Source organism: Staurois parvus, unplaced genomic scaffold (assembly GCF_062004578.1).
Source record: "Staurois parvus isolate SC_StPar_1 unplaced genomic scaffold, SC_StPar_1.0 ptg000352l, whole genome shotgun sequence".
Lineage (NCBI taxonomy): Eukaryota > Metazoa > Chordata > Amphibia > Anura > Ranidae > Staurois > Staurois parvus.
The window spans coordinates 1099849-1124968 of NW_028318148.1; the positions used below are offsets into that span (position 1 = coordinate 1099849).

A 25120-nucleotide genomic window follows, 5' to 3' on the forward strand; every position below is an offset into this window, starting at 1 on the left:
TTGCAGCGATGGTATAGCCACATGAGGTCATCCCTCTGTAAAAATATGTGAGATTCCAGTAAGGATTCATGGAGACTGCTTGCAGAGGATGAATATAAGAGGTGAAGAGTTAACACATGCTAACAATGAAGGCTCTTTAGTCTCTAACCTTGGATTACCTACATATAGTGATAGAATTACCAAAGGGCCCCTGTGCAAGACCAATTTTTGGGCCCTCCATTCTACTATTGGTTAAGTCAAATCACATATTCAGTGTGTATAGATTCACCACAAGATAAAAGTGATTCATGTCAAGGTGTACATGAAAGTGGGAAGGGTTCAGGTCTAATTCTCGTCTAATAACATAGCCAAGCCGTTATATCCAGCCTTGACTAATGCAACTCCCTCCTCACTGACCTACCTTTACACAGGTTATCCCCCTTTTAGTCCATTATGATTGCTGCTGCTAGACTAATACACCTTACTGAATGATCATTGGCTCCTGCCCCTATCTGCAATCCACTGGCCACCACTAGCCCAATGTGAAAAATTCAAAACACTAATAATGATATACAAAAACCATCCACAAGACTGCCCCTAGCTACATCAACAAGCTTATCTGTAGATATCACCCAAAACGTCCTTTCCTCTCCTGCTATGACATCTTGCCCCCTAGCTCCCTTGTTACCTTCGCCCACACTCACCTCCAGGGCTTTTCACGAACCTCTCCCACCCTTGAAACTCCCAACCCCAGTATGTCTGGTCAGCTCCTATCCTGTCCACCTTTAGGTGATCCTTGACCTTCACCTAAGAAATATACTTGAGTCACCCTCATCAGATCATCCAGCTACTACCTTTTCTACCATCTCCCCCTCTCTTTAGATTGTAAGCTCCATGAGCAGGGCCCTCCTATTCCTTCTGTATTGAACTGTATTGTAATCGCACTGTCCCCCCTTTATATTGTAAAGCGCTATACAAATCCTGAATAATAATAAATTATAAATGGGCCCCTACGTTAGGGCCTCTGTGCAGTAGGTAATCTGAACAAATAGAATGTCAGCCCATGAGTGGCTACCATATATTCTCCACAAAAGTCATTACGTCACTATCAATAACTGCCAGCTTTCTTTACAACTTTCACTTCAGATCAGGTCCTCCCACTCCATTTTGTATGTAGAAAGAAAACTCTGAGAAAAGCAGAATAGAGATTGTTTATGTGAAACTGCATTGTTAATGATGATCAGTGAATAGAGGTAAAGGGGTTAAGGAGAACTTCCAAAAAGCAGACATTTATACAAGTTCAGGATGTCCAGAAAAAAAACTAACCTTTCAGTACTGCCCAACAGTCAGTGCAAGGGTTAAATGTTCATTATGTTCAGGGGGTATTCCACACTCCAACAGGGTCCCTCCAGTGTGACAGTTGCCCCAATACCCCCCCCCCCCTCCGCAGTCTTCCTTCTAAGCTGCTTAGGGCTGCGGTCGATTGCACTGTCCACAGACCAGAACTTCAAGTAGAAGAGGGATCAGGTAAGTTGGGGTTCCTGTAAGGGTAGATTTTTTTCTCATTCCTGGAGTTGGGCTTTAATATAGCTGAAGCTATGTAATCCAATACAGCCAAATCCAGCAGGTTTTTCATGGTGCTTCAGTTCAGACTGAAAATAATTCTGAACTAACTGCCACTTTTTTCTTTGTTTCAGGTTAATTGTGACAGTGAATGGAGCATCCCTTTTTATTAAACAATATACTCTTATCAGTTGGTCTGATTTTAGTGGGTTGGAATAGAAAGCAGTAACATCTGGTACTTGATGGAAACCTACCTATGTGTTGCTTAAATCTGTCACAACTATTTATACCAGTATGGAAGGCCATTAATATATTTCAGATTCCCAGTTCACCACTGTGTACATAAGACAATTCCAGGTGCCAGCCCATGCTCTCCTATGGTACTGGCTCACAGAATGAGATGATCGGAACTCCATGAGACATACTGAAGATTATTCTGGTAGAAGACCATAGCTTATTAAAGATAAACCACTAAGGCATTTTGAAACCTCGGCGGTTTTGGTGCTCTTATTCCTAATGTAAACCTTTCCTGAAAGAACTATGGAGCCATTGCCTGATGTTCTTGTGAAGGTGCTAGTTGCCTGACTGTCAAACTGTTCCAGCTGCAAAACCTTCAAGTCACTGACCTAAAACCAGTATGTAGACCAAGAAAATGAGAGCTAAGTCCAAGTAAAAAAGGGGGGTCTGTATGACAGCCAGGTGAGTAGCATTTTGCACAATGTCACAATGGTATGCAATGTCAGCCTCAATTTCTCTTTGGGAGGAGATTTGCTCTAAATCCCAATAAAATATGGAATATGATTGGCATATTGTCATTTAGCATTGATCTGATTGGACAGCGCACTTGCTCCATGGGGAAGCATTGATCTAGCAGCTGGGGGATTATCAATGAATTGAGGTAAGAGAACAAAATGGCAATGCCACTGACACATTTCAAAATCTATCAGCATGTTGAACCTCAATAAAGTATGAATATTGCTACACAGGCCATATCATCCTGTATGGTATAAGAGCACCCTTAGCATTTTGCAGCATAGATTGGTCTGCCATTTTTTTGCCGTGCAAGGTCACTTTAGGTGGTCATTATAGGAAGTAGCTGGGGACAATACCTGTCTACAGCTAAACTTGATACTCAGGAAGTTTCCCTATTTCTAGTAAGGTGAGTGACACATCACAGCCAAGTGACATGCTAGCTTTGCCTGGCCCAGTGCCCCTGCTGGCTGCCATTTCCTTCTCCTTGACATCCAAGGCCTTAAACAAACATGGAAGTTGTGTGGAGGAAAAGTGATCTATCTCTCCCCCTTCTCAGCTTTCTATAGCCTTCCAGTGCTGAGTGTCTTCTCATCAGGCTCCCCAGACCTATGCTTTAAGGCTTAAGTGTTTGTTCTGCTCGAAAATTTTATCAGCCTCAAACACACACAGGATTTCCTCTCCTGGATTGTCCAACCCAGTCCTGATTTACACAGGAAGAGCTACATAAAAAGATCCCTTTCAGATATTTAGAGTAACACTGCGGAGGCTTAAAAGCAGATATGGGTTGGGGCAGGAGAAGAGCACCATCCATGGGCATCATGAGGAGGCAGTTGCGGGCACAGCCATGGGTCTTGCAAACCAAGGCCGGCAACCTCCACGCATCATGGAAACTCGATGGTCAAAAGAGCACCAGTCCCTCTCCTCTCTCAGCAGGTAATATCCAATTTCTCTGATTTTTTTTCCACATTACATTGATATTCAAATTCATTTCTGCTTTTAACAACTCTTCTTTCTTCAAATGTAACTATTTTTTGTCTATTATTTACTAAAGACACTTAGGCTGCACGACTCCAGACAGCTTAGAATCAATAATTTAATTTCAGTTCTTCCAGCAGAGTTTTAGAATTTTATATTTAATTATATTTCATTGTCTGCAAACATTATGATGCTGGCTTTGTCTCTTTTGATGTATACTTGTATTTTTTTTCTTTTAATTATTGACGAATGGACTCGCTAGTTAATTACTGCATTTTCTTTTTTCGGCATGTATTTTCTCTATTATGACTCTCTGCAGTACACAATTCTAAACATAATTAATGTATAATTTTATACAAAACGTACAGTTAGTTCATTTCCACCATACCTTTCTAATTTTCCTGTTTTTTTTAATATTCTTTTTTACTTTCATGGTCTTTTTTCAAATAATTCCAATGAATTTACTCCTATGATCCGAATAACACCCACTTCAGTTATTGAGCATCTTTATAAGTTGTTATAGTGACGGACTGTGATACAAGCAACGTACCATTTTTCTTATTAATGTTTGCATCTTTAATTCCCCCTAGATACAATTTTTTAAAAAGTATTTCAGAATTAGTTTTTAAAGCCAACACAGTCTGAATTTCTAAGCAAGATAATGGGGGTTATTTACTAAAACTGCATGGTGCAAAATCTGGTGCAGCTCTACATAGAAACCAATCAGCTTCCAGGTTTTATTGACAAAGCTTAATTGAAAAAGCTGAAGTTAGAAGCTGATTGGCTACCATGCACAGATGGACCAGATTCTGAGTGCTCCAGTTTTAGTAAATCCCCCATTGTATGTACATGTATGCAAAGAAAACAAACAGAGGGTGCTCTGGCCTAGTGCATTACCTTAAATAACATTTATTGATAAAAATAATAGGTGATATACTCACAAAGGGCAAATGTATAAAAGCTCATTATAAAGAACAGCACTGTCCAGTCCGCATGGTATGGCTTTCCACATAGGAACACTGGACCTCCAACAGGCTAACGCCTTTCGAGGACTTGCCTGTTCCTCATAGTCCTGAGGAAGAGAAAAGTCCTTTAAACGCATTAGCCTGTTGGAGGTCCAGTGTTCCTATGTGGAAAGCCATACCATGCGGACTGGACAGTGCTGTTCTTTATGATCAGCTTTTTTACATTTGTCCTTTGTGAGTATATCACCTATTATTTTTTATCAATAAATGTTTTTTAAGGTAATGCACTAGGCTGGGGTGCCCTCTGGTTGTTTTCTTTGTATCCAGTGTTTGGACTCCCCCAGTCCTTTGAGGGCAGCAAGGCGTGCACCATCCAGGATCTCCACAATGGATCCATAACCGTATCGAGTTCACCCCCAAGCACAGGGGTATTTGTGCTCATTATTTTGGATATGTACATGTATGGTCTGTGCACTTGTTGTGCACATATGATTGTAGATGTTTTGTATATCTACTTAGCCTGGTGCTCTGCAGCTATTTTAATGTTGGTGAGGCTGTATTTGTTGATTGTTTTACCACTTTGAAGCTGCCTGCAGAAGTCACAGGATAGTCAGATGTGCAGTCATAGCTTGATCATCTGAAGATGTCTTTTGCTCCATCTTCAGGCATAAATATTCAGATGATCTAAGCACACTTTGCACACAATTTCTATCCTGTCCTTTTGTTGTTATACCTGAGATGTGTCTGCAGCAGGGGCGGACTGACCATTTGGAAACTTGGGCACTGCCCGAGGGCCCGGGGTCAGTAGATGAGATGCCCCTGGTACCTTTTTCATAGGCTTTCTTCAGTTTGGGTCCCATGATCCCCTATTGCCCGGGGGCCCCATGAGTTGTCAGTCCGCCCCTGGTCTGCAGGTAGTCATTGATAATGGTAACCTGATTTCATTTCTGCAGCCAAAGTCGTGTAAGTAAGTTCCTGATTGGCTGCTAAAAATTACAATCCTTTTTCCTTTAGCCTGTCCATAGTTGTGTTTCTACAACATTCAGACAAAATTGCCTTGCTGAAAAATAAATGTATATGAGAGGTGGGGGAGCTTTAATACCTTTTTTTATTAGGTGAAAATCCTGCATTTTTGTTAGGTATGATTCTTGTGTTGACTTTCCCATGGTCTCCCTGGAGAATAATACGCTGTAATGTGGTTTACATTGGGTTATCTGGCAAAGGGTCCCCATAATTGATTCCATACTTTGAGAAGTGTGATCAAAATTCTGCCAAGAGTATGTGTCAAAGTAAAACTTCTTCATTTGCAGCCATCAAGCGCTCTAAATCAAGCTTTGATGGAGTAAATACCTCGCCCCCTCTGTTTTAAAGTAATTGTTACAAACTGGGATATGCAAAACTGTCAGACTGATGTTTCAGTGTGTGCTGAATTCTTTAAAAAATAAGGACATTTTCAAAGGACATGTCCTATTCCCTGGGATTGTTCTACCTACACATAAAAAAAACAAAAAGTGTTGACAGATTAAAAAAAATATATGTATATCTCCCCTCCCTTCCGCTTGTGAGCTCTCACCGGCGAGTTAGTCGAGGACAGTTGAAAGCTTTGGCGCTGCAAAGACTTGACCATGGGAAAGGACTTTTGAGGCTTACTCATCGAGAATATAGTAAACTTTTAAATCAATGGAATTACAAACACGCTGAGTTATTAGACTCTCATGTGCACATATATTTTTCACTTTCCACACCCATCCTAAAGACACTGTAGTTTTATTTTTTCATTTACCAAATATACATTTTTATGTTTTTTCTCTTTAATCCGTATAAACTTCATTTTATAAAGTCCAGAATAAGCTTAGAATATGAAGTTCATGTCAAAGGTGACGCATCTCTTCCATTTGTCTGTTTAATATGTATATGCTCGTATTTTGGCAAGATTTATAATAAATCAGATTTCTACCTCCAACTTTCTGGAACTCTCTCAAAGTATAACTGAATGTGGTTCTAAAAATACCCAATTAAACTAAGAATACTATATTTCCCACAAAAGTTTGGCTATTGACGTGGTCATTTCTTTCCTTTTTTTTCCCATGCAGTGACATGAGAAGCAACGGGGCTGACGGGATGCTAGGAAAATTGGTAGTAAAATAAAGGTGAGCGTTCATTTGTTATAAAACTGAATTTTGATTGAGCTAGCTATGAAAATACAAAATGTCTTACCCTTATTATAGAGCTTATATAATGTAAACTGTATAGTAATGTCATGTAAAGTGCTAATTTAATGTGTAGAATACAAAAATTCCCATGTTTTATCTTAATAACTTATTTATTTGAATGCCTTGCAGTCAGATTCAGCAAAATTTTCACAGTGCAGCCTACTTTTACATTTTGGCCAGATTCTCTAAAACTTTAAATGTTATAAATTAGTATCTTTGAGTTCATATTTATGACCCTGTAAATCAGCCAACAGATGTGCCTTAATTGTATTACTACATTTGGTAGGGTGGGGATTAGCAGATGTTAAGACCTCTGCATAGAGATGACCTCACAAAACAATGTTATGTTAAATGATTAAACTTCATAGCTTTGCTTTAAGATGAGAGTTGAGTATTCCCAAGTAGGTTTCCCTGCACTTTTTTTTCTTAATGTTTTAAGATTCAGTACTGTAACCAAGAATCAAATCAAAGACAAAATGGGTATTCTATTACATTCTGTAGGTTATGATGGATATGGAGCACCCAATTTCAGTACAATTTCAACAGTGATGTTACTGGCAAATAGAGGATTTTATTTAGGAGAGCTATGTACCCCCAGACAGTTTTAATGCAAAATGTCAAGCTTTGTACATACACACACAATGTATGTGTGTATATATACAGTATATATATATATTTATATACATATATATATATCAGGGGCGGACTGACAACTCATGGGGCCCCTGGGCAATAGGGGATCATGGGGCCCCTGTGTCCATGCCCAAACTCAAAAAAGCCTATGAAAAAGGTACCAGGGGCATCTCATGGGGCCCCCTACTGACCCCAGGCCTTCGGGCAGTGCCTGAGTTTCCAAATGGTCAGTCTGCCCCTGATATATATATGTATACACACACACACACACATATATATATATACACACACACACACATACACACACACTGTATATATACACATTAACACACATTAATAAGACAGTAAATTTATCACATTCACTTGTGTGACCCTTGTCTTCTGGTTACAAAACATGTAAAGATTGTGGTACTTTGCCAGCAAATCTAACCATTCTGTCACGTGTGTAGCCAGCATAAAGGAAACCTGTCAGTAAGAAAATACAGAAAATACCATGCTTCAAAAAATGTTACCCAGCTGTCTGCAAATTTAATGTCTAACCTGGAACAAGTACATAGCCAGTGCCATAAAAAAGAACTCATCACCTATACTTGTTTCTAGTCAGTGAGGGAATAATAAATGGATAAGCATGCCAGCCAGGCAACTAGTATTTTCAGAATCAGGTCATCAATGGCAGGCTCTCTCAGTACGATAGCCTTTTTTGTACCCCAGAATAAACCTTGAAAAAAATTGAAGGTCTAGGCAAACCCCTGCAAGTAAAGTTTATTGGGAGTCAGTGGAAAAAATGCCTCTTACAGTGGTGGTTAAAGGGTAGAAAGCCCCCCTTACAGTGGTGGTCAGAATGAATCATGTGACTATATCTAATTCATGAACTTCTGCACCAGCGGGTTGAATAAAATAAATCACAAATTCCCACATCCACACAAGTGATGTGGATGTAGGAGTCTCCCCCCACCATGCTATTGTATTCATACAGTGGGACTCCTCACCCCACCCATCAGGACTGTTCAACAGGAGTCAGTTTAATGAACTGCTGAAGCAGTCGGATTTTGATCTGTGCATGCCCATGTTTAGTAACAGTGTCCCTTTAAATACTGAAGATGTGCTGCCTTCTGCTGGACAGTTAGTATGACATCCCATGGATAATCTCAATGGAAACAGTCAGAAAGCTGTAATATTTAGAAGATAGTAACTTTATTTCTTTATTGTAACAAAAATACCATTTACACATAGGGTGCTGTAAAGTGTTGGGGCAGCTACATTCTCCTTTTATGTGTGTAATATACAGTATTTTGTGTACATACAGAATCAAAAGAAAATGCAGGTCCCTTGCAGACAGGGGCACCTAGCCGCTGTGTGTGCTTCCTGCATTTAGTGATGGACGGGTGCAGTGCCCAGCCCCACTGTCTGTAGCCTGTCAAAGTCAATGGCAGACTGTGGCTTTAGGGCCCTATGGGTTCAGGGCAGCATACCCTGCATGTTGGTCTTCTTTGTTCTGTGCATTTGTTCATGAACACATAGGTCTTCAAATACGAGTACCACTCAGTACTGCATTCTGCCCCGTCCAGCTACAGCATGCCACACATGACATTCTGCAGGCAGTAGGGCTGGATGCTGTACCAGACACACTAAAGCACCACGAGGGACACACAGCAGTAAGATGCCTCCATGTGCAAGAAGCCTAAAAGGATAAAAGTGCCAGGTCATTAAAAGATGTATCACTGCATCGAATACATTTTTTTTAATTCCCTGCCCTCCTTTACATTTTTCCCTCTTTACCATCCCATGCAATCATACTCTTCGTATGCCCTCCTGCTCATCCCCTGCATTTTTTCTCATAACCTGCCCATTCACTAGCCCCCTGTGCATTCCCCACCTTCCCACTCCTTTCCTACTTTCCTGCCCATCCTATGCCTTTCTGCACATCCCATGCCCTCCTGCACATGCCTTGCATTCTTGCCCATTTCCTATCCTCCTGCCCATCCTCTGATCTCATGATTACCCTATGCCCACCTGCCCTCCTCCATATTCCCTGCCTTCTTGGCCATCCGTTATCCTCCTACCAATCCTATGTCCTCTGGCCCATCCCATACTGTGCTTCCTTTCCCTTGACTTCCTGCACATCTACAACCCTCATGCTTGCATTCCTGTCCATCTTACTCTTTCTTGGCCATTTTCCATCCTCCTGGCTATCCTCAGCCTCCTGTTCGTTCCCTGCCTTCCTACCCATCCAACGCCTCCCTGCCCATCTTTTAATCTACTGGCCATCATATGCCCTTCTTATCATCCCTTGCTCTCCTTCCTTTCTCCTATCGTCCATCCCCTGCCCTCCTGCCCTTGCTCTGTCCTCATGGTTATTCCATACTTTTCTGCCCATCTCCTATCCTTCTGCTGATCCCCTTCCCCTCTGTTCACCCTATGCCTCCAGCCTGTTCCCTGCCTATCATATACTCTCTTGACCATCCCAGACCTTTAATTATTTTGTACATTCCCTGTCCTTTTGCATATAACCTGCCCTTTTGCATGTAACCTGCCCTCTGCGTCATTTTTGTTGCCCTCCAACCATTCTTAGGCTCTCCTTCCCATCTCTTGTCCTTCTGCGTATCCTATTTCTTCCTATTCATTCTGCCAAGTTTTCACCCCCTCTGCCTCTGCGCATTCCCTTGCCCTCCATCTATTCCTGGTGGTATTGCTGGTATTTAACTACCTTGGGAGGAAGGGGGTTATTGCTCTTCTAAGTGATACTGTGTGGAAGGCAGATTTGCCTGATTATGTAAATAACTCCAATATTGATCTTAATGGTAATTCAAATACTGCTCCTGAAGAGCATGAATCATTGATGAATATTCCCCACAAGGTCCCCCAGCGGATGCAAATGAATTGTGGTTGATTTGATTTTCTATTCAGGCCGTTGCCAGACAAACATTGTAGAATGATAAACTCCCAGCTACTCCACTGCTGCAGGACATTGCTCTATCTTCACCAAAACTGATTCATGCTGATATATTCTACAGATTGTTCCATTATTGACTTCTCTACAGATCTGCAGAACATTGCTCTGTCCCATCTACCCCTGACAGATGCACATTGATTTATTCTGAAGATTAGTTCATTGTTTTTCTATAAATGTAGATCCCCAGAACACTACCCTGTCCCATCTACTTTTGACAGATAAATATTGATATATTCTGCAGATTATTTCACTATGGTCCTATCTATATAGATCCTTAGAATGTTACTATGTCCCATTTACTCCTGGCTGACACATAGTGATATATTCTGCAGATTAAACCATTATTTTTCTGTGAATATAGATCCTCAGGACACCTCTCTGTCCCATCTACTCTTGGTAGATAAATAATTATATATTCTGCAGATTATTTCACTATGGTCCTATCTATATAGATCCTCAGAACATTACTATGTCTATCTACTCCTGGCCGACACATAGTGATATATTTTACAGATTATTCCATTATTTTCCTGTAAATATAGATCCTCAGAACACTTCTCTGTCCCATCTACTCTTAGTAGATAAATAATGATATATTCTGCAGATTATCTCACTATGGTCCTATCTATATAGATCCTCAGAACATTGCTATGTCCCATCTACTCCTGGCAGACACATAGTGATGTATTCTGCAGATTAAACCATTATTTTCCTGTGACTATAGATCCTCAGAACACTTCTCGTCCCATCTACTCTTGGTAGATAAATATTGATATATTCTGCTGATTATTTTACTATATTCCTATCTATATAGATCCTCAGAACATTGCTATGTCCCATCTACTCCTGGCAGTGATGTATTATACATAGTGATGTATTCTACAGATTATTCCAATATTTGCCTATGAATATAGATCCTCAGAACACTTCTCTATCCCATCTACACCTGGCAGACACATATTGATATATTCTGCAGATGATTCCATTATTGTCCTGTGAATATAGATCCTCAGAACATATATCTGTCCAATCTACTCCTGGCAGATGTACATATTGATACGCTCTACAGATTATTCCCTATAGTCCTATCTATCTTGAGAACATTTCTCAGTCCCATTCACCACCTGACAGATACATATTGATACATTGTACAGATTATTCTATTATTGACCTTCTTAGAGAACTGCAGAGCATTACATGGACCCATCTACTGTCTGACATATCCATATTGATATATACAATATATTATTCCATAACTGTCCTCCTTTGAAAACTGCAGTGCACCATCTAATGTACCTCCTGACAGATACATAATGACAAGTCTGCAGCTCCTTCCATAGCTGACCTCCCTAAGGTTCTGCAGAACATTGCACTGTGCATATAGCCATGCCTACATATCAATATATAGATTCTCATAAACCATTCCTCCCCCCAGCCCTGAACCACATTTTTACAAATACTCTAAGCACAGCTTCCTTATCGATTTCTGTGATATACAACCAGTACCCACTGCTGTGTTTTATTGCCAGCCTTCTGTAGCCAATGCAGCTTTTGCAAGATTCAAGAGCCAGTCTTCAATTAGCTTCTTAGAGTTCATGGAATCCACATCACAGAAAAAGTCTGCAGAAGTTTCAGCTCCAGAGCTGTCTGTTCTCTGTTCCCATAGAAGAGGGGAGGCTGGGAGTCCACCTAGGCAGGGACCCTCCTGCTCAGCATCACCAGTGTCAAATGGTCAATGAATGCAGAGGGCAGGGAGGTGGTCAGGTGAAAACCTCTCTTCTGTGATGTCACACAATTCTGCCCCCTGTCCAATGGGAAAAAGGGAGGGGGGCTTTCCCATGGTATGTGGAGGGAGGGAGCCCCCCCTGAACTCCTGTCACTTTCCCATTACACATCAATGTAGGTCTCAGCTCTATGGAATAAGTACAAGCAGCAGCCACAAAACCTATCCCAGCCAGCTTGGGCTCTAAACTTCCACAACTAGTCTGTTTCCCTTGGGCCAAGAGAGAAACGCTTCCAATTTCCCCCTGTCACTTGGAATCAAAGTGAGTACCCACAATATCAATACTTTCCTGAATGCATCCATTTGTATTCTGCATGTGCCCATCTACAACTCTTGCAAGTCTCCAGCTTGCTCCCAGCATCAAGGGGGTTAAATGGGAAGAAGTCCCTCACCACTAAACCTGAGATATTTACCATTTGTGTACCTCAGGCCTGCTCTGTGTTAGCTGCCATTTCTGACAACAGGCAGCAGCACAATGACATTCCCCAGTTCTGGGGATCACTGGACAGGAAGTCATCTGTCTGTTGGGAAATGTCTTCTCTTTGAAATGACAATTTCATTGTAATTTCTTCCCGTAACTTTCATAAAGTGTTATTAAATGTTCTTTACGTGAAACAGCTTTGTGCGATCCCTAAAGGGAAACTGAGCTGTGCAGACCAGGGATGCAGCTCAAAGAGAGTGGTATGCTGGGACTTGTAGTTCCACAGATGCTGGTAGTGGAGGTGCAGGTTGCCCTTTAAGGAGCTTTCACTGTACAGGAGTGTTTCCTCTGCCAAGTCTGTCCTACTGGCAAAGGTCTCCACCTAGTGGGCAGGGAAGTCATCATTAGTCATTGTTTGTTTATTGATTGTTTACATTGGATTATAATGTTATTGTTTATATGGATGAGGGATTTCCTAATTGTTTGAAAACAAGTTAGTCTACTTTTTAGTAGTTTCATTAACTTTTAGCTGCTGTTTCATTTTAATCTGGTCAATTTCATAACTGCAAGGACATCCTACATTGACAGACACTGACTATTTTTATACATTTATATAGCTCTGACATATTGCGTAGTGCTGTGCAAAGAACCATACCATTCACTGTAGTTTCTGCACCAGAGAAGCTTACACTTTAATGCCCCATCATAGTCACACAATATTATTGTACAATTATTTACAACAGATCTGGTATATTCTGCAGTGCTGTACAGTTAACATAGTGGCATTCATATCACTCTCTGCACCAGAGGAGCTTACACTCTAATGCCCCACCACAGTCACACAGTAGCTCTGATATATATTGCTGTACCATAGATAGAACATTGTGCCATTCACATCCAGAGGAGCTTACACTCTAATATCCCACCAAAGTCACACACTATTATTATAAAATATGTATATGCAGTAGCTCTGACATGTACTGTGGTGTTGTACAGAGAACAGTGTGCCATTAACATTAGTCTCTGCACCAGAGGAGCTTATATTCTAATGCCCCACCACAGTCACACACTTTTATTACATTTATGTACAGTAGCTCTGACATATACTGCAGTGCTGTACAGAGAACATTGTGCCATTCACGTATCTGCGCCAGAGGAGCTTACTCTTTATTGTGCCCATTGCAGTCATACACTTTTATTATAAGACATTTATACATTATGCAGTAGCTCTAACATATACTGCAGTGCTGTAAGGATTCTATTTTGCCATTCTCATCAGTCTCTGCACCAGAGGAGCTTGCACTCTAATGCCCCCATCACAGTCACACACTAATATTATAATACATTTATACAGTATACAGTAGATCTATCATGTATTGCAGTGCTGTACAGATTACATTGTGCCATTCTCATCAGTCTCTGCACCAGAGGAGCTTGCACTCTAATGCCCCCATCACAATCACACACTATTACTATAATACATTTATACAGTATACAGTAGATCTATCATGTATTGCAGTGCTGTACAGATTACATTGTGCCATTCTCATCAGTCTCTGCACCAGAGGAGCTTACACTCTAATGCCCCCATCACAATCACACACTATTACTATAATACATTTATACAGTATACAGTAGATCTATCATGTATTGCAGTGCTGTAAGGATTCTATTTTGCCATTCTCATCAGTCTCTGCACCAGAGGAGCTTACACTCTAATGCCACAGTCACACACTAATATTATAATACATTTATACAGTATACAGTAGATCTATCATGTATTGCAGTGCTTACAGATTACATTGTGCCATTCTCATCAGTCTCTGCACCAGAGGAGCTTACACTCTAATGCCCCAGTCACAGTCACACCCTATTATTATTATCTGACATATTTCACAGTATAGCACTGAGTAAACTAAAACATTCACATTTTTTTGCACAGAAATGCTTGAACTTTAATGTTCCACCACAGTCACATACTATTAAACATATGTATAGCTCTGCCATACTCCACAGTGCTATACAGAGAATGTTGTACCAGTCATATCAGTCTCTACACCAGAGAAGCTTACACTCTAATCTCCCCAGCACAGCCACACAGTATTATAACTACACATGTGTATAACTCTGCCATACCAGACATCAGAGGGCTCATTCCCCAGTGTCTCCATCCCAGGCACCCTCTCTACAGTCAGTTTAGTAAGAAGTAGAATGGTTTTGGGTTGTGGCAGAAAACCTCCACCAACATTGGAAAACATAGACACACCACCCAGACAGAATCTTGATGGGAAGTGATCTCAGAACCCCAGTGCTGTAAGATGCTACTCACATACTTTAGATAGTTCACACAGGATCATTCCGCTGTAATTTGATGAACACCTTCCTAACTCTGCAACTCAATCCCTCCCTGAGTGTCCCCATCCCTCCAAAATCTTCCCCAAGAACTTCTAATAAACGTGGAGCCTGTCTCCTTCCCTGTTCATTCTACTAGTGATGTCAGGGGGAAGGCCTTTGTTTCCAGTCCTGCAAGTCAGCAATTATTGTGTGTGAAAAGCTCTAACAAGCAGTGTCACATTGCACTTGTGTGTTTGGGGACTCCACTGACCTTTTGCAGCAGATGGAAAAAACAGAGGGGTTTAACTCTTTCACTGCCTGCCCTGGCTAATCGCACCCAGGGTAATCATAGTCAGCTGTATCGAATGTTGTGGTTATGATTTCTTTCCTACAACACAGTAATGGAAAGCAGACAGAAGGATTTATCACGAAGGTTAGACAGTGGGATATATTTAGAGCTTTAGATAAAATTCAGGTTTCTGCAAGGAATTCTGGTCAGATGGGGGCTGGGGGCCTGGAGAAGTTTTATACAGCGTAAGCATATTGTGTTATTGGTATAGCGCAATTGATTGTCACACATTATCATGTTTATGTGCAATTATTACAGTTTTGTTTGAGGATTTGTAGGATAGGCCTCATTATAATCATTAAGATTTGCTAAGGAAATACTATTTTATTGGAAATTATGTATTCTGCCACATAGTGGCCATAAGGAGGCATTACACCATCTTGCTGACAACTTTTTGTGTTTTCATTATATAATAAAGGATTCACCTGTAGCTTTGGCAACTTGATTTTATTGGTAAAAATATGTGTTAAATCCCAAAACAAAATAAAATTTATTGCAGCTTACCAGTTCTTGGTGGCTGCATTAGTTTTTTATTTTAAGGTGTTTTTCCTTTATTTCTATGTGTTGATCCAGCCAGTAAGTCTTATTTTTCAACTTCCTTTAACAGACCAAGCTTTTCAGCAAACGTGGCAGTTAGAGATTTGAGATAAACCATTATACACTGACAGAGGTTGGTAATGGTCAGCTTTTATTCAGTTATGTAAAACATTTATCCCAAAAGGAAAACAAAAATTATGCTGCAACTGTTCAAAAATATTAGCTGGAGTTTAGTACATCTAACAATACCCTCTCCCCAGATTGACAATCCTGCTGTCCAAAGGTGTCTCCATTGCTCCTCCATCCAGAATGGAGACAGCCTAGGACAGGAAGTGTGTCACTGGTCGAATCAAGAGATAAAAATAAAAGACAAAAGCCTAAAAAAGAAAATGAATGCAGTCACCACATATAAAAAATGGTAAGCTGCAACATATTTAGATTTTGGTTTTGGGTTTAAACTGCTTTAAATATTAGATAAAATGTTATCAACATCATTAGAAATACTTGAACTGAATGAAAACCTTTACCTGTTTGAGTTTAGGAATTAATGAGGCAACAAGCACAAAACATTGTGGCAGGATGCAGAGTATACGGCAGTTGTCAGAGTGTGACAATCTTCTGTTTCATAGTTCCTTATTTAAAATGTTTTTCAGGTTTTTTTTTTTTTAAATTTGACTACAAAGTTTATTCTCCAGCTCTAGGAAGGGCTATTTACTGTAAGAGCTGATAAGAATCCGGACTAAACCAATGTATTTCATTGTGAAGCTGCGTTTTATGCTTAGTGACTGCTTAGATGAACAGAGCTTTAGTAAATCAAGTTCTGTGTCTTTATTCAACGTATCTAGGTAATCTGAAAACTAACACATGAAATGCACAGGATAACATGTAAAAAGTTCACCTACAACTGCACAGAAAATGAAATACATTTAATGACCAAAGGTCTGTGGACTCCACTTTAAATGATAGAGTTCAGGTGTCTCCAGTGAAGGGTACCATAAATACTCATACAGAGGCATTTAGACAATTGTGCACTTCCAATCTTTGGCAACAGTTTGGGTTCTTTACTGTTCCAGCGTGACTTTGCCCCTGTGCACAAAACCAGCTCCATAGAGACATAGTTTGATGAGTTTGGCGTGGAGGAACTCAAGTGGCCTGCACAGTACCCTGACCTCAACCCTATGGAATACCTTTGGGATGAGTTGCTAGCCAGGTTGTCTCATCCAAAATCAATACCTGACCTCACAAATGTTTTTTTGGCTGAACAGGCACACATTTTAACAGACACTCTCAGAAATCTTGTGAAAAGCCTTTGCAGGACAGTGAAGATGTTATAGCCACAAAGTTGGGCCAGCTCTATAACAATGCCCATAGTGAGTGAAATGAGATGTCCAACCAGCCTTTATAAGTGTGATGGTCAATATCTACAAACATTTGGCCATATAGTGCATTTGATATGTATGTCATTTTTGATCATATTATATACATATACTATATATATAAATAGCACTGTATCTATATGTATATTGCTTTAGGAGTCTTGATATCTATAACATATCGGAAATAAGCTATAGTTAATTTGTAGGTTTGAAGTTCTTTAAATCTATTGGGATATACACTGTATTGCCAAAAGTATTGGGATGCCTGCCTTTACACGCACATGAACTTAAATGGCATCCCAGTCTTAGTGCGTAGGGTTCAATATTGAGTTGGTCCACCCTTTGCAGCTATAAGAACTTCAACTCTTCTAGGAAGGCTGTCCACAAGGTTTAGGAGTGTGTCTATGGGAATGTTTGACCATTCTTCCAGAAGAGAATTTGTGAGGTCGGGCACTGATGTCGGATGAGAAGGCCTGGCTCACAGTCTCCACTCTAATTCATCCCAAAAGTGTTCTACTGGGTTGAGGTCAGGCCAATCAAGTTCCTCAACCCCAAACTCACTCATCCATGTCTTTATGGACCTTGCTTTGCGCACTGGTGCGCAGTCAAGTTGGAACAGGAAGGGGCCATCCCCAAACTGTTCCCACAAAGTTGGGAGCGTGAATTTGTCCAAAATGTCTTGGTATGCTGATGCCTTAAGAGTTCCCTTCACTGGAACTAAGGGGCCAAGCCCAACCCCTGAAAAACAACCCCACACTATAATCCCCCCTCCACCAAACTTTACACTTGGTACAATGCAGTCAGGCAAGTACCATTCTCCTGGCAACCGTCAAACCCAGACATGTCCATCGGATTGCCAGACAGGGAAGCGTGATTTGTCACTCCAGAGAATATGCCTCCACTGCTCTAGAGTCCAGTGGCAGCGTGCTTTACACCACTGCATCCGATGCTTTGCATTGCACTTGGTGACGTAAGGCTTGAATGCAGTTGCTCGGCCATGGAAACCCATTCCATGGAGATCTCTAAACACTGTTGTGCTAATCTGAAGGCCACACAAAGTTTGGAGGTCTTTAGCTATTGACTCTGCAGACAGTTGACGACTTCTACGCACTGTGCGCTTCAGCATGCGCTGACCCCGCTCTGTCATTTTACGTGGCCTACCACTTCGTGGCTGAGTTGCTGTTGTTCCCAGTTACTTTCACTTTGTTATAATACCACTAACAGTTGACCGTGGAATATTTAGTAAGAAGGAAATTTCATGGATGGATTTATTGCACAGGTCTTATCACAACCTATCACGGTACCACGCTTGAATGAGCTCCTGAGAGTGACCCATTCTTTCACAAATGTTTGTAGAAGCAGTCCTCATGCCTAGGTGCTTGATTTTATACACCTGTGGCCATGGAGGTGATTGGAACACCGGAATCTAATACTTTTGGCAATATAATGTATGTAACCTTCTGTTCTACGTTAGATGTAATGTCAGTCATAAGGAGACTGACAAATAATGTTTGGCAGTATTCTTTAAAGGGAATATAGGGCAGAAAATCAGCTTTTTATAACAATCCACATCCCACCATCCCTGGCCCATTATGTTTCTGATAAGTTTCTGGAACTTTTCTACATCTATGTATGTGTGTAATAAATACCCCTTCTGCATCAGTCAATTTATGGTGAATTATGCGTCGTATTGTTGGTCTGTTAGGACTTTGTGAATCGTTCTTGAATGAGGCTGTTAATCTGTGTTCCAGCTGTCACTTCCTGTATTAGCGGCAATGCACGGTGTTCTCCTGTGACTACATTATAAGGTAAAGTGGTTTGACCTCTGACAAAATCACTTGTGACAGAGCTTTGTGGAGAACGTTGAACCATTCACATCGTTCTTCAGAAAAGGCTGGCTTCAAAGACACGTTGCAATTATCGAGGCCCATCTAGCATTGCTCCTAGTGGGACCTAATTGCCTCTATTGATCTGCAAGTGCATTTAAGTTGTACCCGTCACTCGGCATGGAAAACTCTCCTGCTTATTGCTTAAAGCCTGAAATGTAATTTATACGTGTACACCTTTCATTAGAAATGTCAGCAGTAAAAGTTCCCTTCCTTGTGTATGGATTGCTGAGACATTATACTGTACAATCAAATCATCATCCAGGGAAGAGCAATGACCCTAAATTACCTGTGACTGGTCTGAGCCAATCAGCATGCAGTGCATGCTGGGAACGGGAAAGATTCTTCTAGAACACAAGATCTCTCTTCCCTGGCTCACTTCTCTGACTTTTATAAGTGGCAAAAACTTACTGTATGTAGCTCTCACCCCGAAAAGCTGCTGGTTTGCCACGGGTTCCTCTCCCAGATTAGTGTAAAGGCAGCCAGGCACATAGCAACAGTAGGGCATTGCTTTTTCATATTTTATTCTGAATGATCTTGGATGGGATGCAGGGAGCTGTGGGATACTTCAGGAACATTGTACAATAACAAGAGGACACTCTTCACTTTGTCAAAGCATCTTAGTACAATCTCTCTAGTAGCAGCTAAGGGAATAAGCAGCATTGAGACACTATTATGACTATCTGGTTACAACAAGCATTAGCACTGGTGTACAAGGGATAGTAACAGCAAATAGTCACTAGGATCCTAGACTCAGGTCTGTACTCACAATGTCCCTGGATACTTGGGTGCCTCCTTCCAATAACATATAAACAAGTGCAGCACTGCACTTGTTTATTTATATCTATTCTTACTGGGTTTGTAGGATATCCTATGTTGGTGCATTTGCTGCTGTATATTAATATATATTATTTTTTAATCAGTTTTTTAAACATCTGAGCGCTCACTTTACACACTTTTATTATTATCCTACCAATAACAGCCAGACATTCCCCCATGAGCTCTCCAGGCCCGATGCCCAGTACAATCCCTTTATTAGTTGTAGTCCCAGGAAAATACCGCCCCCCCCCCAGCTCTAGCATAGCTGGGACCTGAAGGAGCACATGTAAAGCCTCAGCTGGGATGCCTAGAAGGACAGTAGCTTTTCAGATTGGGAACTTCTCCTCCTGGACAAGAATAGGGTTGCCCCAGACCAAAGAATGTTTATGCACACCCCAGCCGCCTACTGGGCACCCTCCCCAGGGAGTGGCTGAGATTACATAAATATTCAGGCTGCTGATTTGCCTTTTCCAGCCCACTACATTCCAGAATTTCCCAGAAGACAGGGGGAAACTATCACACCTGCAGCCAATAAAATCCAGAACTGCCCAAAGCAATCACAATCTGCTCCACTGACTGAAGAGGATTAAAAAAAAACAAATGTATCTAACCAATCTAGCAACCTATCTAGGAGGGTACTACATGTATAAATACAATGATACACTACACTTGTGCTTTCTGATGTCATGAAGTCTGCCATTAATGACTTCTCCCTTTAAAAATGCTAGTTTCCTGACTTATCCAGTGACATCCATATGTCTGAGAATAGTTCCACTTTAGGCTGGAGTGTTACTTAACTTTTCAGCTAGACTGTAGCCTGCCTGAGCTACATTCACATTTTCTATGCTCGGTAGGTTTCTCCTAAACTCGGAACATTGATTATTTCTGCCTGCTGCTGTTGAATTGTCTTCAGTAGTTAGTGTGAGTTATGAATATTTATCCACCTTAGCCAATCACTGAGTCATTTGGTCCAGTGATCAGAGAAGAGAAGATGATAAATATTTGGTGCCAGAAGGATAATGTTTTCTTCCCTCCTGGGCTTCCCCCTGGTGAGGATGCCATTGTGAGGATGCCATATTTCACTCCTTGGCTCTTACTCCAGCCTGTCCTAAAGGCCTAAGAAGTTTCACCTGCCCTGTTGGAGGGTATTTCCAGAGGAAGAAGATGGCTCCTGTATGGAGGAGTCTTCTGTGCTGAAGAGTGTCCTGGAAAGCTTAACAGATTATGCAGGTGGACATTGGAAGGCTTTGGCTCTGAAGAAGAAGGTGCTGCCTTAGAACCGTGTCAACCAATTTGGACCTCAGCAAAGTCCCTTTGGACTCTGGAGTATACTGAGTCTAGGACTTAAGGGCTACAGACAAGTAGCTTGATGAGTGATTTTAATTCACGTTTGGGAATATATTTTATGACAATTACTCATTAAATATTGTGGGATGATGTACTAGGCTGGCGCTCCTTCTTCTGTTCGTTTCTGGTAAGGACATCAGAAGGCGTTCTCACTGCTCACTAAGGTATCTGTGATTGCTTGCATAGCGCCAAGGACCTGGAATCTACATAGAGAAAGAGGAGGATCCATTTAATCTTTAGCAACAGACAGTGATGGCAATCTGTTTGGATGCTTTTAAAGGGTCAACTGCAATATTAACTACTAGAAGAGCCTACCTATCTTGCTATATTTGGACATCCTGTGCCTCTAACCCTCTCTCTAGAGTTTATTGAGCAAATCAGTTCAAGAACAGACTAAAAGGTCTGATGCCCAACTTTTTTTCCACCCTACAGTAAGCCACGGATTCCACCAGTAGTTGTTAAATGTTAGCATGGCACACCATCTAGGGGGTCATCCACAGCTACCCAGAGAGGAGAAGTACTACGCTGGTTTACTTGCTTGACTGCAGATTATTTGTCTTGTTAAGTACGTCAGTAATAGAACAACACTGACTTGTTGTTTAGTTGTGGCAACTTCTAACTTTCGAAGGATCTGTAGTGGTCATGATTAGTACAGTTGGCTTAAATCAAATCTTGCATTATGATCATGCTCAATAAAAATACAATAATTTGGAAATAATACCAGAACCTTACTGTAGGCACACATTATAGTTTCTGTTGGTAGCATCTATTCAGCACATTGTTTAGATTGCCTGTGTAAAGTGTATTCTGGAGCTGCCATGCCTAAGCAGCCTTAGATTGCTCAGCTGACTGTGTCCAGGCTCAGACATCTGTCCTAGAAACGCAGCTAATTACTCTGTGTGCGGCTGCATGCGATCAGCAGTGGCCGCTGTCAACCCGCCATTAGTTTAAATGGGCTGAGTGGCTGATCGCGTAACCTGGTAATTTCTGCAGCAAGAATCTGCAGATTCTTGCTGCAGTAATCCAGAGGCCTCGGCAAACCAGCCATGTGATAGGGACCTTAAGCTGGCCATAGAAGGATTGACCTTCAGCCTGGTCAGTAGGGACTGATCTGAATTTCGATCAGTGTGTGGCCGTCCCTGTTGGCAGAAGTTGATCGTTTGATAGACTTCTGTTAAATGGACAAGTTAGAAAACTTTTGTCAGTCAGCTGCTGATCAGCCTATTCTGCTTCCACCTCATATGTGTGAATGGAGGATTCTGTTAGTTCAGCCCATTCAGCCATGGACAGCTTTACATAACACCTCGGACCTTTTCTACAAATATACAGTATTGTCTCTATTTTACAATCTATTTTCCTTTTCTCATGCTTGTCACTCTTCATTGCATAATTTGTCCCTTTTTATTCTGTTAGATATGGCATTTAATAAACCCAGGAAAAAAGCTGTTCTGCTTCCATTTCTGTTAATTACTTCAAGATTGCCTTTACTTGCTGCCTGGTCAAACACAATTATTCATATGTGTATAGCTGTTTTCTGTTTTTAATTATGTCTGCTAAGCCTGAACAATGCTCAGACTGCCAGAGGCCGGAGAACCACAAATCCCAGCTGTGGTGTGCCCTTTCCTGCAAGCTTATTGCATATGTTAGTAGTCAGCTGGGCATGCTGGGAGTTGTAGTCCCTCATTCATCAGCGTTATAGACTGACCAGAGAAGAAAGCTTATTGTGCCAGTTTAGCATATTCTAAACATGCTGGGAGTTGTCTGTTATGGTGACATGATGTAGATAGATGGAAATGTTCTTCAAAAGAATGGAGCTTTTTGGGCATGCTGGGCCTTGTAGTTTCCTTCCAACTACAATGCTGAAACTTCAGTGAAGAAACTGGCAAACCCAGATACTCTTGTGCTTAGGGATAGATAGGACCACATCACGAGTTTCTTGGGATATGCACGCCTTGCTGCCCTCAAAAGACCGGGGAAGTCCACATATACTGAGTAGAGATAAAAACAAACAGAGGGCGCACCGGCCTAGTGCATTACCTTTAAAAAATGTATTTATTAATGATAAAAGTAGGCATTGTACTCACAAAATGACAATACAGTCAAAGGTACATCGTGAAAGAACCGCTTTGCCCAATCCGCAATGCATGGCTGTCCGTAATAGGAACTCAGGACCTCCAACAGGCGACGCGTTTCGAGGACTTGCCTCTTCCTCAGTGGCTCATTTTGTGAGTACAATACCTACTTTTATCATTAATAAATACATTTTTTAAAGGTAATGCACTAGGCCGATGCGCCCTCTGTTTTTATCTCTACACAATGCTGAAACTTGCCTTTATCTGGGAATTTTCTGCATACATTTACAATTTTTGGGGCATGATAGGTCTTGGTTTGCATGATTGAATTTGGCTGACATTCTGGGACTTGTAGTTCCTAAGTCATCTAAGGTCTTTTATAATGTCCGCAGCTGCACAAGCACCAGTGAGTCTGCAGTGTATGCTGGGAGCATTAGGCTTTGTTCTGACAAGTGCATTGTGGGAACGCTTGCATGAAAACGCGTTGCTCCTTTGCAAATGTGTGACAATGCCATTCATTAACTAATGGCATCCCTTGCATCTTGCAAATGCACATGTATTCACAGATGTCAAAATGCATGTTGTGCGGTTTAGTGTGGCGCATTTTTAAAAGTTGTCCAGGCACCTTTTTCACGTTTCTTACACATAGGGCAGCCCATTGAAATGAATGTGCTGCTCTAAACACGATGTGTGGAAACGTGCAAAAAAAGCACACATGCTCAGTCTCACCTTCTGGTGTGAACGGGGGTTTTACAATGTGTCCCTTTCATATTTCTGGACACTGACCGGAAGATTCATACAGCCCATCTGGCGCCTGACTTTGCCTGTGTGAAGTTTCATCTACTTCTGTTTGCTATACATTCTATTCTTTTCATTCTTCAATGGGAAAAACAGGTGTCAGTACCATTCGTTATAGCTACATCAAATGTTACATCCAATCAGTAACTAGGAATGTTTAGAAAGGTGCTGAAATGAAAGGTAAAAAATAAGGCTGAATGTTAACCTCCTTTCTTAAATATGCCATTAAAGCTCAGTATATATGCTGGGACTTGTAGTTCTCCCCCAGTCATATACCCACACTGGGCTTGCTCTTTGCTTTGCTCTGCAGCACGCCACACTTCTGCTGAGTTAAAGTGAATTAAAGCGTCTGTCTGGTGTGCTTTGTTGCAGGAATTCCTTTGCAGCGTCCTGTGGAAGCAGCTGAGAATCGAAAACGGTGAATTCATTCTTCATCCACAATAATTCCCAGCAGGGACGCAGAATGTGGGCGATCGGCTGCTTGCTGACGACAAGTATGATAATCCTGGGAGCGACGGGCACAGATCACTTCTACCACTCGGGGTAAGCCTGTCTTTGTACTTGAAATAACTCACCAACAAAAGAGAGATCTCGTGCTGTGGTAGGAGAGCGAGGGGGTCCCGTGTCACTCTCCATCCTCCGATTCACAGCTCGGGATTTATACCCTGCATACAAGGTTTAGTAGGAGTGTCACCCTGTAACCCTGAAAAAACTTCCAATGACTTTTCCTGTCTCTGACAACCATTCTGTACAAATGACAATCCGAACCAATCAGAAAATAATGCTGATGCCATTAACGCAGCCACATGTTACAACAAGCGAATCATGTCACTGATCTGGCGAATTGTCATTTTAATTTATTTGAACAGTGGTCTGCCTTGTAGCATTGGAGTCCTCAGTTCAAGTCTTGGGCAGGACACTATCTGCATGGAGTTTGCATGTGCTCTCTGTGCTTGCATAAGTTATTTCTCTATACATCATTCCAGGGGCAGACTGACAACTCATGGGGCCCCCGGGCAATAGGGGATCATGGCGCCCCTGTGTCCTTGCCCAAACTCAAAAAAGCCTATGAAAAAGGTACCAGGGGCATCTCATGGGGCCCCCTACTGACCCCGGGCCCTCGGGCAGTGCCCGAGTTTCCAAATGGTCAGTCCGCCCCTGCATCATTCTGTTCTCGGCTTTCACACGGTGTTCTAGGACGTAATTACTAAAAGGTGACACATTTGACATGCGGGTAGGTTAATGTCTGCAGTCTAACACTGATTGTAGTATGCATTTGACGTAGGCACCTTAAAGTGGACTTTTGCTCAAAAGTAAAAGTACCGCTTCTTTCCCTCCTCCTCTAACAAATGTGATAATTTTTT

The 25120-nt window shown here is 41.4% G+C and overlaps 1 protein-coding gene across 1 annotated transcript in view; it reads left to right on the top strand.

Annotated features, from left to right (window-relative positions):
• Positions 1-3038: 3038 nt before the first annotated feature.
• Positions 3039-25120, top strand: part of EGFL7 (EGF like domain multiple 7) — a 57465-nt gene continuing 35383 nt past the window's right edge. The window contains exons 1-3 of the mRNA XM_089684668.1: positions 3039-3228; positions 6329-6385; positions 24129-24299. Coding sequence (XP_089540794.1) covers positions 24220-24299 — 80 coding nt within the window. The 5' untranslated portion in view covers positions 3039-3228; positions 6329-6385; positions 24129-24219. The remainder of the gene's footprint in view (positions 3229-6328; positions 6386-24128; positions 24300-25120) is intronic.